The sequence below is a fragment of the Urocitellus parryii genome, chromosome 2 (assembly GCF_045843805.1).
Source record: "Urocitellus parryii isolate mUroPar1 chromosome 2, mUroPar1.hap1, whole genome shotgun sequence".
NCBI lineage: Eukaryota > Metazoa > Chordata > Mammalia > Rodentia > Sciuridae > Urocitellus > Urocitellus parryii.
In genome coordinates this window covers 225,727,864-225,741,378 of record NC_135532.1, presented here as the reverse complement: position 1 = coordinate 225,741,378, position 13,515 = coordinate 225,727,864, and the positions used below count along the sequence as shown (strand labels likewise).

Sequence of the window (13,515 nt, the reverse complement as noted above, 5' to 3'; positions counted from 1 at the left end):
TGCGCCTGCACATCTGCACACCAGATGCCTCTTCAGTGCTCTGACACCCAAGCACGCTGTGTGTGCCTGCACGGGGACCCCCAGGGACAGAGGGCTCACTCTGCGGGCTCTGCTCTTCTCACGTGGGGAAACTGCTCACAAACATGGTCACCGTGGAAGGTCATTTTATTTGGTGCCTATTTGAAATGGCTTCGAAACACACAGGTGCAGAACCAGCCCCCCAGTTTTCTCCCAGTCCTCAGACAGCAGATCCCGAGGTAGGGGTGTGTTGGCACTGTGGCTGTGGGCAGCCCAGTGTGGCCCTGAGCACACACACGGCCACCTTCTGGACGTCCGAGCATAGCGGAGCACTGGGACAGGAGGCGCCACAGCCTGACTTGTGAGCCCCACAAAACTCCCACTTCGACTTGGCTGGGGTCAAGTTCCGGTCAGATCTGGTGTGGTCTTGGGTCACCTGGGAGGCCAGCCAGGGAGAGGCCTGGAGGAAAGCTGTAGACACACCAAGTCCGGCCACACTCCTGGCCCTGCACAGTGTTGAGGAACATGGCCAGCCTGGGGTGGCTGTGGGCCCTGAGCTTGGACTCTGCCCCAGTGGGGGCACTGTGGTTGCTGTAGAGTGGCAGGGAGCCGAGGACAGGTGGCCCTTGCCCCGTGCCTGGCCGTCCTGTTCACCACCTGAGCAAGCCCATGCCTGTCTGCCTCTGGCACAGCCTGAGTGGGAGGGGAGGGCCCCAGGTGCCCTGCAGACCAGGTGTCAGCACCCAACCTCTTCTGGTCTGCAGTGGGACTGGGTCCTGTGCACAGCCAAGGTGGAGGCAGGAGAGGGTCTGCCTGCCAGAGTGGCAGGGGGCCCTTCCCGGCGCCTGGGAGCTCAGGAGCCTGCGGGTGGGAAGTCCTGTGTCAGCCTCTTGCTGAAATCCAGCTGAGGTCTGATCTGGGCCTCTTAGAGCAGGGGCCATGACAGAGTGGCCAGCACAGGCCATCGGGGAGAGGCCGGAAGCCTTGGCTCGGGCTTCCTGTTGTGAACTTTTAGAAAACTACTCTTTGGCTTCCTTTTATTTCTGGAGGATTACATGAAATGTGGACTGTGTAGGAATGTCCCAGCCAGGTCCCGGGGGCTGGCTAGGTGCTCCCTGCCTGGGCCTGTCCTGAGAGCCCCGCTCCATGCACGTCCGAGCCAGCAGAGGCCCTATTAGGAGGAGGAGGTCATGAAACTGTTCTCGATGCAGAGGACCACGTGGGCGTGGCGGCAGCTTGTGGCTTCCTGTTCCAGCAGTCTGCCCGCCAGCAGTGGGGATGCCTGGCCCATGGCTCCGGCAGCCTCTGTCCGCCACGCCTCACAGTAGCTCTCGGTCAGCCTGCGCCCACTGGGGTCTGAGCCATGCCATACACTCTTCTGGGGCCTGCAAGATGCACCTGGCTGTCAGTCACACCCACATCCACCCCTCCGCAAGCAGAGACCCCTGCCCCCCGGGGGAGGAAAGGTGGAGGCCAGCAGTGAGCTGGCCCTGGGCAGAGGGAGGGCTGCGAGGTCCATGCTTCCCTTAGCTCCACCTCTTGGGTACACCAGCTGCAGAAGGGGCAGGTGTTGGGGCAGAGCCTGGACCAGGCCACCTCAGGACCAGTCTTGCCCAGCTGGGTGGACCTGGCCCCCGACAACCCTCACTGACCAAGGGAGCCAGGTGCTGCCTGGCTGGGGACACCTCCACCTTCGGGGAGTCCTGTGACTGAGTCCCGCCTGTGGCTCTCAGGTGGGTGCTTCTCAGAGCAGATGGCCAGGATCTGGGCACCTCCAGGAACACACTGGCCCAGAAGACACCCTAGCCACCCTTTCAAAGGCAGGAGCACTGGCGGAACATGCTGTTATAGCGGCAGATGGAGGGGTGCTAGGCGTGAAGCCATTTGGGGGACAGTGGTCATTTCCATCAGCATACAAGCACACAGCTGACCTGGGACTTTGCCTTGGGCAGTGATTAGTTGCCTGTGGTGTTTACATTGGGGGCACAGACTGGCCAAGTCACAGACAGTGAGTGTGGAGCTGTCCACCATGGACAGGGGGCACTTAAGCAGGGATCTCTCCTGCTCCTCTGGGTCTCGTGATCATGCATGGGGCAGGGTAGCATCAGGCCAGAGGCTGGGCTCCGTGTTGGGGGCCAGGTGTACACCTCTCTCCTCTAGGGCTCTCCCCATGCTGCCATCCCGTGCACAGGGGACCTACCAGGCAGGGTGCCTCAGGACGTCCCTGCCATCGAAAGAGAAGATGCGGGCCCCGGGCTTCAGCTGGCCCCCGGAGCCTGAAAACAGGGCCTCCCAGCTGGGAGCCAGAAGTTCATCCTGCAGAGGGAAGTTGGCAGGGGCTTCCTCAGTCTCTGGTCATGTCCAGCCACAGGGGCAAGCACCAGGGAGCCCAGCCCCATCCAGGTGCCTCAGCAGACCCCAAAGGCCCAGTGAGACCCTCACCACCCTTCAGCCACACGCTGGGACCCTAGACTAAGGCCGCCGGGTCTCCCTTCCTCATGCTGGCCTCCTGCTCCCAGCCACCCTCCCCAGTCTTGGGCCTGGGGTCTGCACATCCACCGTCAGTGGTCCTGTGAGACCACGGAAGAAGCCACATGAGAGGTGCCGTGGCAGAGGCTGCTGGGCTGGTGGCACAGGTGATTAGGGCATTTCCCAACCCGGCGGCTGTGTGAGGACCTGTCACTTGTGAGCATGCCCGAGGCTTCCTGGAAACATCAGGGGTTGCCCCCCACACCCACCGGGCCTGCCCAGGGTCAGCCTCCAGGCCCCTGGGAGGAGGCCTCTGCTGGGGAAGGACCCTCAGAGCCAGCCCCAGCCCAGGCCTGGGTCCATCTGGGGACACCCCCGCGAGCCCAGGGCCCCACAGGACGTGTGCCGCTCACCTTGAGGTTGACGATGGGAACGGCCCCACGGTCAGCACGGCGCACGATGCTGTAGAGGTCCTGCAGCCGCGAGGACAAGAAGGCACGGAAGGTGCCAGCCAGCCCCACAGCTCGCGCCTGCTGGAAGCACTGGAAGTCGGCCCCTCGGATGCCGCGCATGCCGCCCGAGAGTGGGCTGTTGAGCGCGACCAGGTGGAGCTGCAGGGAGAGGCTGACACTGCATCCCAGGTGACCTCAGAGGCCCGGGGACAGCACTGAACCCCCGCACACCTACAGTACCACGCGGACAGGCCCGGAAGGCTGAGCCCCAAGTGCCTTGTGATGGGTGCCAGGGCCCACCCAGGCCACCAGCCAGGGCTGCAGAGGCAGGTGCTGGGGTCCCAGGAAACACCCCCCGTGGACCCTGATGTCCCTCCCCATGAGCTCTGCTTGGCAGGTCCGGAGCGTGGCCAACCTGGCTGTGAGCTCTGCCACCTGGAGCCTCTGGGCCCTCAAGGGGACTGACAGCCACTTGGCCATGAGAGGACGAGCCTCAGGCTGGACAGTGGCCACCCTGTGTGGCACTGCCTGGTCAGAAGCCCACCTGCAGTGCCCCAGTCCCGGGAATCCTCCCTGCAGCTGTGGCTGCCAACCCCCTTTACATTGCCCTGAGGACTAAGGGGACAGGTGGACATGCGCCCACTTTGGGGTCACTCACCACTGGCTGGAAGTCCTGGTGGGTGTGGGCAGGTGAGGCCGTGGGGCGGGCTGGCCGGAGATGCACATAGGAGCCGTGGTGGTGTGGAGCTCCCGGGTAGGGCTGGGGATCCGGGAGGCGCTGGGGGCTGGCCAGGGTGTCGTCTGCCCTCCAGGGGCGCACGGTGGAGTAGGGGTGCTCCCGCCGGGGATATGGGTTGCCCTCGTGCAGCTGCACCACTGGGGGCTGGCGGACAGCCACTTCATTGTCCTGCGGGCCCAGGTGCAGGTCTGTGCAGTGGGCTCCCACACACGGGGACCCTCCTCCCCCTGCACGTCCTTTTGTGCACTTGGAGGGGGCGTGGCTTCAAGATGACAGGCAGGGAGCTCCACCCAGACCCTGGGGGACCCTGGGTATAGGGGCAGGAGGGGAGGGAGCCCAGCCAGCTCTGGATACTTGATCATTGGACTTGCCCTCAGCTCAGGGGCCCCAGGCCCACCGTACTCAGAGACTGCCGTGCTTGCTGGCCACAGCCCCGTGGCCACCCAGGCCAAGGCCCCGACTGCAGCATTCAGTTCCCGAAGCCTCTCCATGACCCCACTCCCGGCTCCTCAACTTTCCCCAGGATCCTGAACGCCTGGCGCATGGCAGCTTCACCTGTCCCCACACTGCACTGTCTCCACAGCTGCCCCACACTGGGTGGGTTCTGGCAGTGTTGGGAGGGGTCTGCCGCCACGTGCTGAATGAATGAATGCATGGCTGAGCAGACTCAGCCGAGCCCACGGCAGGCAGCTCCCACAGCCTGACGCACTGCATAGCATACGGCCTCGTTCCTGAGCACCCCTTGTCCACCCACCCAGCTGCCTGCCATCCAGGTACCAACCCAGTGGTCCACCCATCCACCACCCACCTGTACATTTCTCTATCCACCCACTCATCCATCCACCTAGCTACCTGTCCATTCATCCATTTACCTATCCACCTGTCCATTCATCTGTATATCCATCCACCAACCCACCTGTCTGTCCGTCCATTCATCCATCTATCCGTCCATCCATCCACCAACCCACCTGTCCATCTATCTGTATGTTCATCCATCCATCCACTCACCCACCAACCCACCTGTCCATCCATCCATCCACCTATCCATTCATCCACCAAGCCATCACCAGCTCACCTGTCTGTCCATCTGTATGTCCATCCACCCACCAACCCACCTGTACATCTGTCCACCAACCCACCTATTCTTCTGTCCATCCGCCCACACCCATTCACCCTGGGGCATGCCTAGCACTGCAGGTGAGGACGGTGGCCCAGGGACATGGAGGCTGAGGAGGGCAATGAGGTGCAGACACAACTGAAGCCAGTGGCCGTGTTCCTGTGGGTCTTCACCCTCTCCCCAGCAAGGACACCCCGATAGCACACATTCAGCTCCAGGATTCCAGGTACCAAGTGTGATTCCAGAAACATGTCAGTGCAGGCCCGGAGCCCCCTGCCGAGCCCCCGGAGTTGTGCAGAGAGAGCATCCCCTTACCGTGCCGGGTGGCAGAGGGATCCGGGCCTCCAGCTGCAAGGCAACAGCAGGGTCACTCTGACACGGCCACAGCCTACCCATCTGCTCATCCCTCCCCCACCAGGGCAGAGGCACCCAGGGTGCTTCCCAGAACCAGGCACTTGTGGGCACCCGGCCCGTGTCTGCTGATAAGCCCACCGCCTGTCCCTGGCCAGCAGGGGCCCTGGGGGGGGGGGGACCACGGGGTCTGGCTAGGCCTGGGGACAGGCAATGGAAACCCGGACACCCACAAGCTCAGCTCAGGTGGACAGAGACTCCCAGGGATGAGGTGGGCCATTGAGGACACAGGCTGGCTGCCCGGTCCTCACGTTTGCTACACAGGTAAGACGCACCCCCACAGCCCCAGGAGTGCCGGCTGGGCCCCTCCTGGTCCTGGGCTGGCCTCGCCTTCTGGGCCAAGGCTGGGTGTGTGATCCCAGATGTGTCACAGGTGCTGGGCAGTCAAGATGTGTCTGAGGATCCCCCCACAGCGGGGTTCAGAACACACCACGTGGAGACAAAGCCGAGCCCCGTCCAGCAGGGCCGAGCCAGGGCGTGTGGCTGGCGGGGGCCCGACGCCTCCCTGATGATGGGGCTTGCCGTGACAGCTGCCCACGTGAGCTCCAGTGCCCAGCACTGGCGTACGTGACACACATAACGCCGTTTCCCTTTACCCCAAATGCTCAAAAGTAGTTTGATGAGTTTTTAAAAAGTGACAAGTGACAGGGGTCTTGCTTGGGGACACCTGGCCCTGCTGTGGGTGCTGTCGAGGGCCCGGCCATTGCTGGGTGGGCTTGGGCTCCTCGCCTTCCTCAAGCCCCATGCCTCGCATCTCCCCAGGTTACGCCTGGTGGGCCCTCTGTGTACAGGGAGAGTGCTGCCCAGAGAACTCACCAGAACTTTCCGGAACCCGTTTCGGACCCGTACATAGAGTTCCTCCCTCTCAGCCACAAAGACGAGCCAGCCCTCGGGCAGCTCTCGTGCCCTGTCCAGCATGGTCTGGTAGGTGGCCCAGATCCTCACCTGCGGGACCCAGGCCAGCATGGGTTCCTGCTGCCCAGAGGCAGCTTCTGGGGTCCCGGGGGACGGGGAGGGGAGCAGGGCCTAGCCTGGGTGTGGCTTGGGCTGTGTGGACTTCTGGGGGTTCCCTGGGGGAGCTGGCTGAGAGCAGCCAGGACTCTTCTTTGTGGCCACGCATGGGAGGCCCTAGGTGAGTGACCGATGTGGGGCCTAGCCCACACGGTCCCTCTGCACCCAGGGCAGGCCACCCCTCCCCGAGCGTCCCAGACTCCATCCCCACTGCCTGGAAGCTTACCCCCGAAGAGGTGCCCATGGTTCCGGGGGGCCCTGGGGGGCCAGGTGGGCCTGGGGGGCCAGGGACACTGACAGCTGCAGGAAAGAAGCCAAGGTGGCCCCATGCAGCCACGCAGGCGGCTCTGGGGGGAGCCCGACAGGACCCTGCCCAGGCCCACCTGCCCCGACTTACTCTGCCTGTGAGGACCAGGGAATGACGGGGGCCCCGGGGGGCCAGGGGGGCCTGGGGGCCCAGGAGGGCCCTGGCGCCCCTCATAGCCAATGCCAGGAGGTCCCTGAGGTCCGGGTGGGCCCGGCTGGCCCTGGATGCTCTCTCCCTTTGGACCCTGGGAAAAACCAAAACACGCTGTGTCATGCCTGCAGAGCCGGCCGGGTCCCTTCAGCGGGAGTGGCCTCTGAGCCAGTCCCTCCCTGCCCCCCAAGGCCCCTCAGCCATCCAGGCAGAAGCGGGGCCCAGGCTCCCTGGGGTTCTCCGGGCAGTGCCAGGAGGCAGCCATGAGATGACTGTAAGGTGTCTGAGCCCCTGTGCCCAGCCTGGGAGCTGCACTGTGTCCCCACGGGGACTGCCACACCCTGGTGGCAGACAAGGCGTGGGTGGCTGGGCCCTGAGCCCACAGGCGCTGCCTCAGCCTGGGTGGGCATCAACAGGCCTGGGTGGGCAGAGAGGTCAGCCAGCCTGGGGCCCAGTCTTACCGGAATCCCAGGGTAGCCTGGTGGGCCGGGGGGACCCGGGGGTCCAGGCACACTTGAGCCGAAGAATCCGCCGCTGGCCCCTGGCTCCCCCTTCTCTCCTTTCTGTCCAGTGTCCCCCAGGTCCCCCTTCTCTCCCTGCAGAGGGAAATGCTGCTCTGAGGGCCCTGCTGCTGGGTGGGGAGGGCAGCGGGGACACTGACCCCACGAGCCACAGGGGAGGCCTCCCCCGTTCCAGAGTGGCAGGGTGCCCAGGGTGCCCCTCTGGGGCCAAGGCCCCTCAGGGGAGTGAACCCAGGTGGTGGCTGGTCCGGGCAGCACAGAAGCCAGCCTCGTCTCAGACTGACACTCAGCACGGAGGACCTGGGGACCTGCCTCGGCACGAGCCGGGGACAGGGACCCACGCTCCCGATGTGGCCAGCAAAGTCACACACCTTCATCTCGGCTTCCAGGCTGAGGAGGTCCACGGGGAACTGCCCTGCAGAGGGGAGGAGACAGGTTGGAGACCCCTGGGTGACCCTCTGTGGAGGGTCACACCCCTCCACCTTCATCTGTCCTGTGTCCTCTGCAGAAAATGGGTACAGGTTTTATTAAATTCACTCCTGATCAATTGATTTTTAAATAGTTTTGCTCATGGTTTCTTTTCAAAATCTCATTTTTAACTGCTTCAGACTTGTCTGCCGTGGCTTTTCCTACATGGCCCTTACACCCGGTGTCTGGGTGGCCTGCTGGGTCTGTGGGCAGACCTGCTGCGAGAAGCGCCGTCCCCCTCCTGGGCCCTGGGGTCCTTCTGCAGAGCAGAGCGTGGCCCTGGGAGTGGGGCTCCTGTGACTGTGGGGACGGCCTCTGGGGGGCAGGGAGGACCAATCTGGCTTCTTCTCCAGGCTCATCCGACTCATCATTCACTTGGCTTACGTGTGGCCTACGTGGGCAGGTGGCTGGACCTGGCCAGCTGGGGTCCACGCAGCTCCCTGGCGTGGCCACTTGGCTTCACTCGGTCAGTGGTCCTGCCCGTCCTGTGCGGGTGCAGAGGGCTCCACACCTCGCCTCAGGTTTGGGAGACTCTGGGCCATCTGCCTCCACCATAGCTTCTCTGGCTGACCCCCGTCCTGCCCCGGCTGGGGGCTCTGCCTGGCCTCTTCCTGTGTGTGCTCTTCCTCGGTGGCTCAGCTGCCTGAGCACAGTCACCAGTGCCCGGAATCCACCTCCCTGTGCGCTACACCTCTGTCCTTCGGTCAGTGTTTGGAGGTGGTCAGAGTCACATCCTGGTTCGCCTGCCTGTTCCTGCTCAGACCCCAGGTGTGGTGTGCAGACACTGGAGGGTCCAAGCCCCCACCCCCTTCTCCGAGAGACGCTGTTGCTCCTGGCAGGCCTTGGGGACCATCCACTGCCTGGGCTGCTTCCCAGCTCGGAGGTGGGCCCAGCGGGGGGCAGGTCGACTAGTCCCTCCGGCCCCTGCTCTGGCGTCCATGTGCTGGCTCCCAGCAGTCATGCAGTTGCTGTACTCTCCACCCAGCTTGCCTGGTGGGTCAGGGCGGGCGCCAGCCAGGGATCCAGCAGGGAACCCTCACTCCCCTCGGGGAAGAGGGAGTGCAGGGACCCACCTGGATGACCTCATTCAGAGCTGGCCCAGCAGCCCCTGGACAGAAGGGCCTCTGTGCTTACCCTGGCCACGCGCACTCTCTGGAACCAACTGTGGGAGGGCGGGCATCTTGGATCTAGCCTTGGGCTGCAGGTAGGCAGCTGTCTGCTCCAGTGGTGGGGTGGTGGGGAACTCTGGCCAGAACCCTGTCCCTCCCAGGTCCTAGCTGTGTGGCCTGAGAAGGCGCTTCCTCCCACTAGAACAGGGTCAGACAGCGACTGCCCTGCAGAGGGCCCAGGGCCCAACCCAGGAGGCTGCCCAGCACACCCTGGGCCTGGGGCCCACAGAGAACGCTCACCTGGAGGTCCGGGTGGTCCCACTTCTCCTTTGTCTCCCTTGGGTCCAGAAGGTCCTGGCAGCCCTGGGGGAACAGACCTAGTGCCATCAAGGAAACCTGAGGGCCCCTCTACCCATGATGGCCCTGACCTCTAGGCACTGTGTAAAAAGAGGTCCTAGACCAGAAAGGGGTGGCAACGGAGAGGTGACAGGCCCCACGCTGCAGGCCAGGGGGACCACACCACCTCTCCAGGCCCACCCTGCAGGCCATAGGGGACCACACCACCTCTCCAGGCCCACCCTGCAGGCCATAGGGGACCACACCACCTCTCCAGGACCACCTGCAGGTCATGGAGGACCACACCACCTCTCCAGGCCCACCCTGCAGGCCAGGGGGACCACACCACCTCTCCAGGACCACCTGCAGGTCATGGAGGACCACACCACCTCTCCAGGCCCACCCTGCAGGCCATAGGGGACCACACCACCTCTCCAGGCCCACCCTGCAGGCCATGGGACCACACCACCTCTCCAGGCCCACCCTGCAGGCCGTGGGGGACCACACCACCTCTCCAGGCCCACCCTGCAGGCCATGGGACCACACCACCCCTCCAGGCCCACCCTGCAGGCCAGGGGGACCACACCACCTCTCCAGGCCCACCCTGCAGGCCAGGGGGACCACACCACCTCTCCAGGCCCACCCTGCAGGCCGTGGGGGACCACACCACCTCTCCAGGCCCACCCTGCAGGCCATGGAGGACCACACCACCTCTCCAGGCCCACCCTGCAGGCCAGGGGGACCACACCACCTCTCCAGGCCCACCTGCAGGCCATGGGGGACTACACCACCTCTCCAGGCCCACCCTGCAGGCCGTGGGGACCACACCACCTCTCCAGGCCCACCCTGCAGGCCAGGGGGACCACACCACCTCTCCAGGCCCACCCTGCAGGCCAGGGGGACCACACCACCTCTTCAGGCCCACCCTGCAGGCCATAGGGGACCACACCACCTCTCCAGGCCCACCCTGCAGGTCAGGGGGACCACACCACCTCTCCAGGACCACCCTGCAGGCCATAGGACCACACCACCTCTCCAGGCCCACCCTGCAGGCCAGGGGGACCACACCACCTCTCCAGGCCCACCCTGCAGGCCAGGGGGACCACACCACCTCTCCAGGCCCACCCTGCAGGCCATGGGACCACACCACCTCTCCAGGCCCACCCTGCAGGCCATGGAGGACCACACCACCTCTCCAGGCCCACCCTGCAGGCCAGGGGGACCACACCACCTCTCCAGGCCCACCCTGCAGGCCATGGGACCACACCACCTCTCCAGGCCCACCCTGCAGGCCATGGGGGACCACACCACCTCTCCAGGCCCACCCTGCAGGCCAGGGGGACCACACCACCTCTCCAGGACCACCCTGCAGGCCATAGGGGACCACACCACCTCTCCAGGCCCACCCTGCAGGTCATGGAGGACCACACCACCTCTCCAGGCCCACCCTGCAGGCCATGGAGGACCACACCACCTCTCCAGGCCCACCCTGCAGGCCAGGGGGACCACACCACCTCTCCAGGCCCACCCTGCAGGCCATGGGACCACACCACCTCTCCAGGCCCACCCTGCAGGCCATGGGGGACCACACCACCTCTCCAGGCCCACCCTGCAGGCCAGGGGGACCACACCACCTCTCCAGGCCCACCCTGCAGGCCATAGGGGACCACACCACCTCTCCAGGCCCACCCTGCAGGTCATGGAGGACCACACCACCTCTCCAGGCCCACCCTGCAGGCCATAGGGGACCACACCACCTCTCCAGGACCACCCTGCAGACCATGGGACCACACCACCTCTCCAGGCCCACCCTGCAGGCCGTGGAGGACCACACCACCTCTCCAGGCCCACCCTGCAGGCCAGGGGGACCACACCACCTCTCCAGGCCCACCCTGCAGGCCAGGGGGAGGACACCACCTCTCCAGGACCACCCTGCAGGCCAGGGGGACCACACCACCTCTCCAGGCCCACCCTGCAGGCCATAGGGGACCACACCACCTCTCCAGGCCCTGCTGAGAGGGCCCTGAGGATTGGGATGGGACCTGGGAGGTCTGGTCAGCCAGTGGGCGCTCAGCAGCGTGCAGTCCGGAGCACAGTGTCCTCCACATCCCTGTGGAAGGCTGCTGTCCCCAGTCCCATTGGAACTCTCACCTTGCAGGCCCCGAGGTCCAGGGTGGCCAGACTCCACAAACGCCTGCAGAGAACAGGGTGAAGTGGCCTCTGAGGGACAACGCTCTGGAAACCAAGGCCACCAGCCACCTGGGGTCCCCAAACCCAGAATTCCCAAGCCCCTCTGACAGGCCACATTGGGGAGCCCTGGGACAGGTGCGTGGAGTCAGGAGCCCTGGCCGCGTCGCATGGCCTGTGGGGGTCACCGCCCGACTGGGCCTTCGCTCTTCCTGGGGGACACGCCTCCTCATCCAGAGCCCCAGATGCAGCCCCCAGCCCAGCCCACCCAGAGGCCCTGGGGACAGGACTGGAGCCAATGACAGGGGGAGGAGGTGGCGGCTCCTGCGCACGAGAGCGGGAGGCACAGGGACTAAGTGCCGTGGGCCCTGGAGACTCACGTTGCTGTCGTAGATGGGCACCCCCGGAGGGCCTGGGGGCCCTGGAGGCCCTGGGGGGCCGGGCATGCCCTGTGGAGTGACAGAGAGCTCTGGTCATGGGTGGCTGGGAGGTGTGAGTGTCAGTCAAACCGGGGTCTCACTCCTCGCCTGAGGGGGCTCAGCCTGCAGCACAGGAGGCTCCACGTGGGAGCCCTGCTCCCTCCGAGAGGGGCCACGTGGAGGGCCAGCCCCAGGCCTGCCACGGCCCACCCGCCAGCCCACCCTGTGGCTCTCCGAGCAGCTGTGTGACGTGGTCAGGGAGGGAAGAGGCAAGACACAGGCCGGGGGAGACAACTGGGGTGGCCAGACTCCCAGGAGACCGCCATGCGTGGGCCTCCTGAGAGAACCCGTCCGTGGCTTTGCTGTTCCCGGTGGGCGTGGGTCATGTGCAACTCCAACCTGCTGCACACGTGCAGGTGCACAAGTGGCCCGTGTGTGCATGTGTGTGTGCATGTGTGTGAGTGTGCATGTGCGAATGGTGCGTTTGAGCGCACACAGGAGCATGAGTGTGAGCACACAGGTGTGCACGCATGAGCACACATACACATATGGGTGGTATGGGAGTGTGCACGTGTGTGCATGACATATGTGTGTCTGCATGTGTGTTTTGGTGTCCGTGTGTCAGAAGACCAGCACGCTGTGGTCACCCTGCCAGCAGCTCTGAGAAGCTTCTGACAGGTGAACTGGGGACCCCAGACCTGGCCGGGCCACTCTTTGCCCCTGGCTGTCCTGGCCATCCCTGTTCACCCCTCACAGGGTACTCACCCTCATTCCAAGTCCGAGGCTGGCGTCTCCAGGTTCCCCCTTCTCTCCCTTCAGTCCATTCACCCCAGGGCGACCCTGGGCCAGAGCACAGTGGTGGGCCGTTGAGCACTGTGGGGGACAGCTGCAGACCCCCGCCGGGCAGGCAGCTGGGCCACAGCTCAGCCACCCCCACCCACCTGGGCAGCTCCTTCCTGCCCTGCTCTGGCCCTCCCCCTTCTTCTTGCCCCAGCACCCAGGGGGTGGGGTGGGAGGTGGCTGACCCAGCAGGACCAGACCATGACCCTCTAACACCCAGGTGTCCTCTGGCCTGAGCTCTCCCTGGACAAGGCCCAGGATATCCTTTGGTCACTTTAGGATATGGGCTGTGCCCAGGAGGTCAGCTGCCCACCCTTCCCCAAGCCAATCCTGCAGTGGGTCAGGGCTCTCTGTACCTGTCCAGCTTGGCCTGCTGCCCACTGGGGCAGAGGCCCGACCAGACACCCGGTGCTTACCGGTCGTCCAGGGATGCCGATCTCGCCCTTGTACCCAGGCCGCCCATACGGACCCTGCAGAGAGGGTGTGCACTGAGGCTGCAGGACCTCCTGAGCCGGGGGCTCTGAGGCCAAGGGCAGGGCCAGCCAAGGGCCAGAACGCTGGGCACCATTGTGAGCCGCCCACTGTGTCCCGCCCAACAGCCCCTTGAGTTTCAAGTTGCGGTTGAGACATGGGGACTGGGACCACGTGCCCAGCAGCCAGGCAAGGTGACGAGGTCATTTCCGACCACAGCACAGTGGCTCAGGACGAGGGTCCTACTCACCGGGGGTCCTCGGAAGCCCGGCTCTCCCTGGACAGAAAACAGAGGCACTGTCAGGTGGTGCAGTGCTGCCCGCCTGGGGTTCCCGAGCCACGTCTACCAGCTGGGTGGCCCCTGGGCTGCCAGCCACACCAGGGAGGTCGGGAGACCCAGCAGGGGTTCTGGACCTGGGCAGCTGCACAGGCAGGGCCTGCCCTGGGTCTGGAGGCTCGAGGCCTATCTGTGCCAGGCCTGACCAGGTCA

The 13,515-nt window shown here is 65.0% G+C and overlaps 1 protein-coding gene across 2 annotated transcripts in view; it reads right to left on the bottom strand.

Moving 5' to 3' along the window:
- Nucleotides 1-147: 147 nt before the first annotated feature.
- Nucleotides 148-13,515, bottom strand: part of Col18a1 (collagen type XVIII alpha 1 chain) — a 91,314-nt gene continuing 77,946 nt past the window's right edge. For both annotated transcript variants that reach the window (XM_026380218.2, XM_026380217.2), the window contains 16 exons: nucleotides 13,276-13,302; nucleotides 12,971-13,024; nucleotides 12,480-12,554; nucleotides 11,676-11,744; nucleotides 11,260-11,302; nucleotides 9,073-9,135; nucleotides 7,567-7,610; nucleotides 7,136-7,270; nucleotides 6,615-6,768; nucleotides 6,444-6,517; nucleotides 6,023-6,151; nucleotides 5,111-5,143; nucleotides 3,598-3,846; nucleotides 2,901-3,098; nucleotides 2,219-2,334; nucleotides 148-1,403 (listed from right to left, as the gene is read on the bottom strand). In XM_026380218.2, coding sequence (XP_026236003.2) covers nucleotides 1,193-1,403; nucleotides 2,219-2,334; nucleotides 2,901-3,098; nucleotides 3,598-3,846; nucleotides 5,111-5,143; nucleotides 6,023-6,151; nucleotides 6,444-6,517; nucleotides 6,615-6,768; nucleotides 7,136-7,270; nucleotides 7,567-7,610; nucleotides 9,073-9,135; nucleotides 11,260-11,302; nucleotides 11,676-11,744; nucleotides 12,480-12,554; nucleotides 12,971-13,024; nucleotides 13,276-13,302 — 1,674 coding nt within the window. In that variant the 3' untranslated portion in view covers nucleotides 148-1,192. The remainder of the gene's footprint in view (nucleotides 1,404-2,218; nucleotides 2,335-2,900; nucleotides 3,099-3,597; nucleotides 3,847-5,110; nucleotides 5,144-6,022; nucleotides 6,152-6,443; nucleotides 6,518-6,614; nucleotides 6,769-7,135; nucleotides 7,271-7,566; nucleotides 7,611-9,072; nucleotides 9,136-11,259; nucleotides 11,303-11,675; nucleotides 11,745-12,479; nucleotides 12,555-12,970; nucleotides 13,025-13,275; nucleotides 13,303-13,515) is intronic.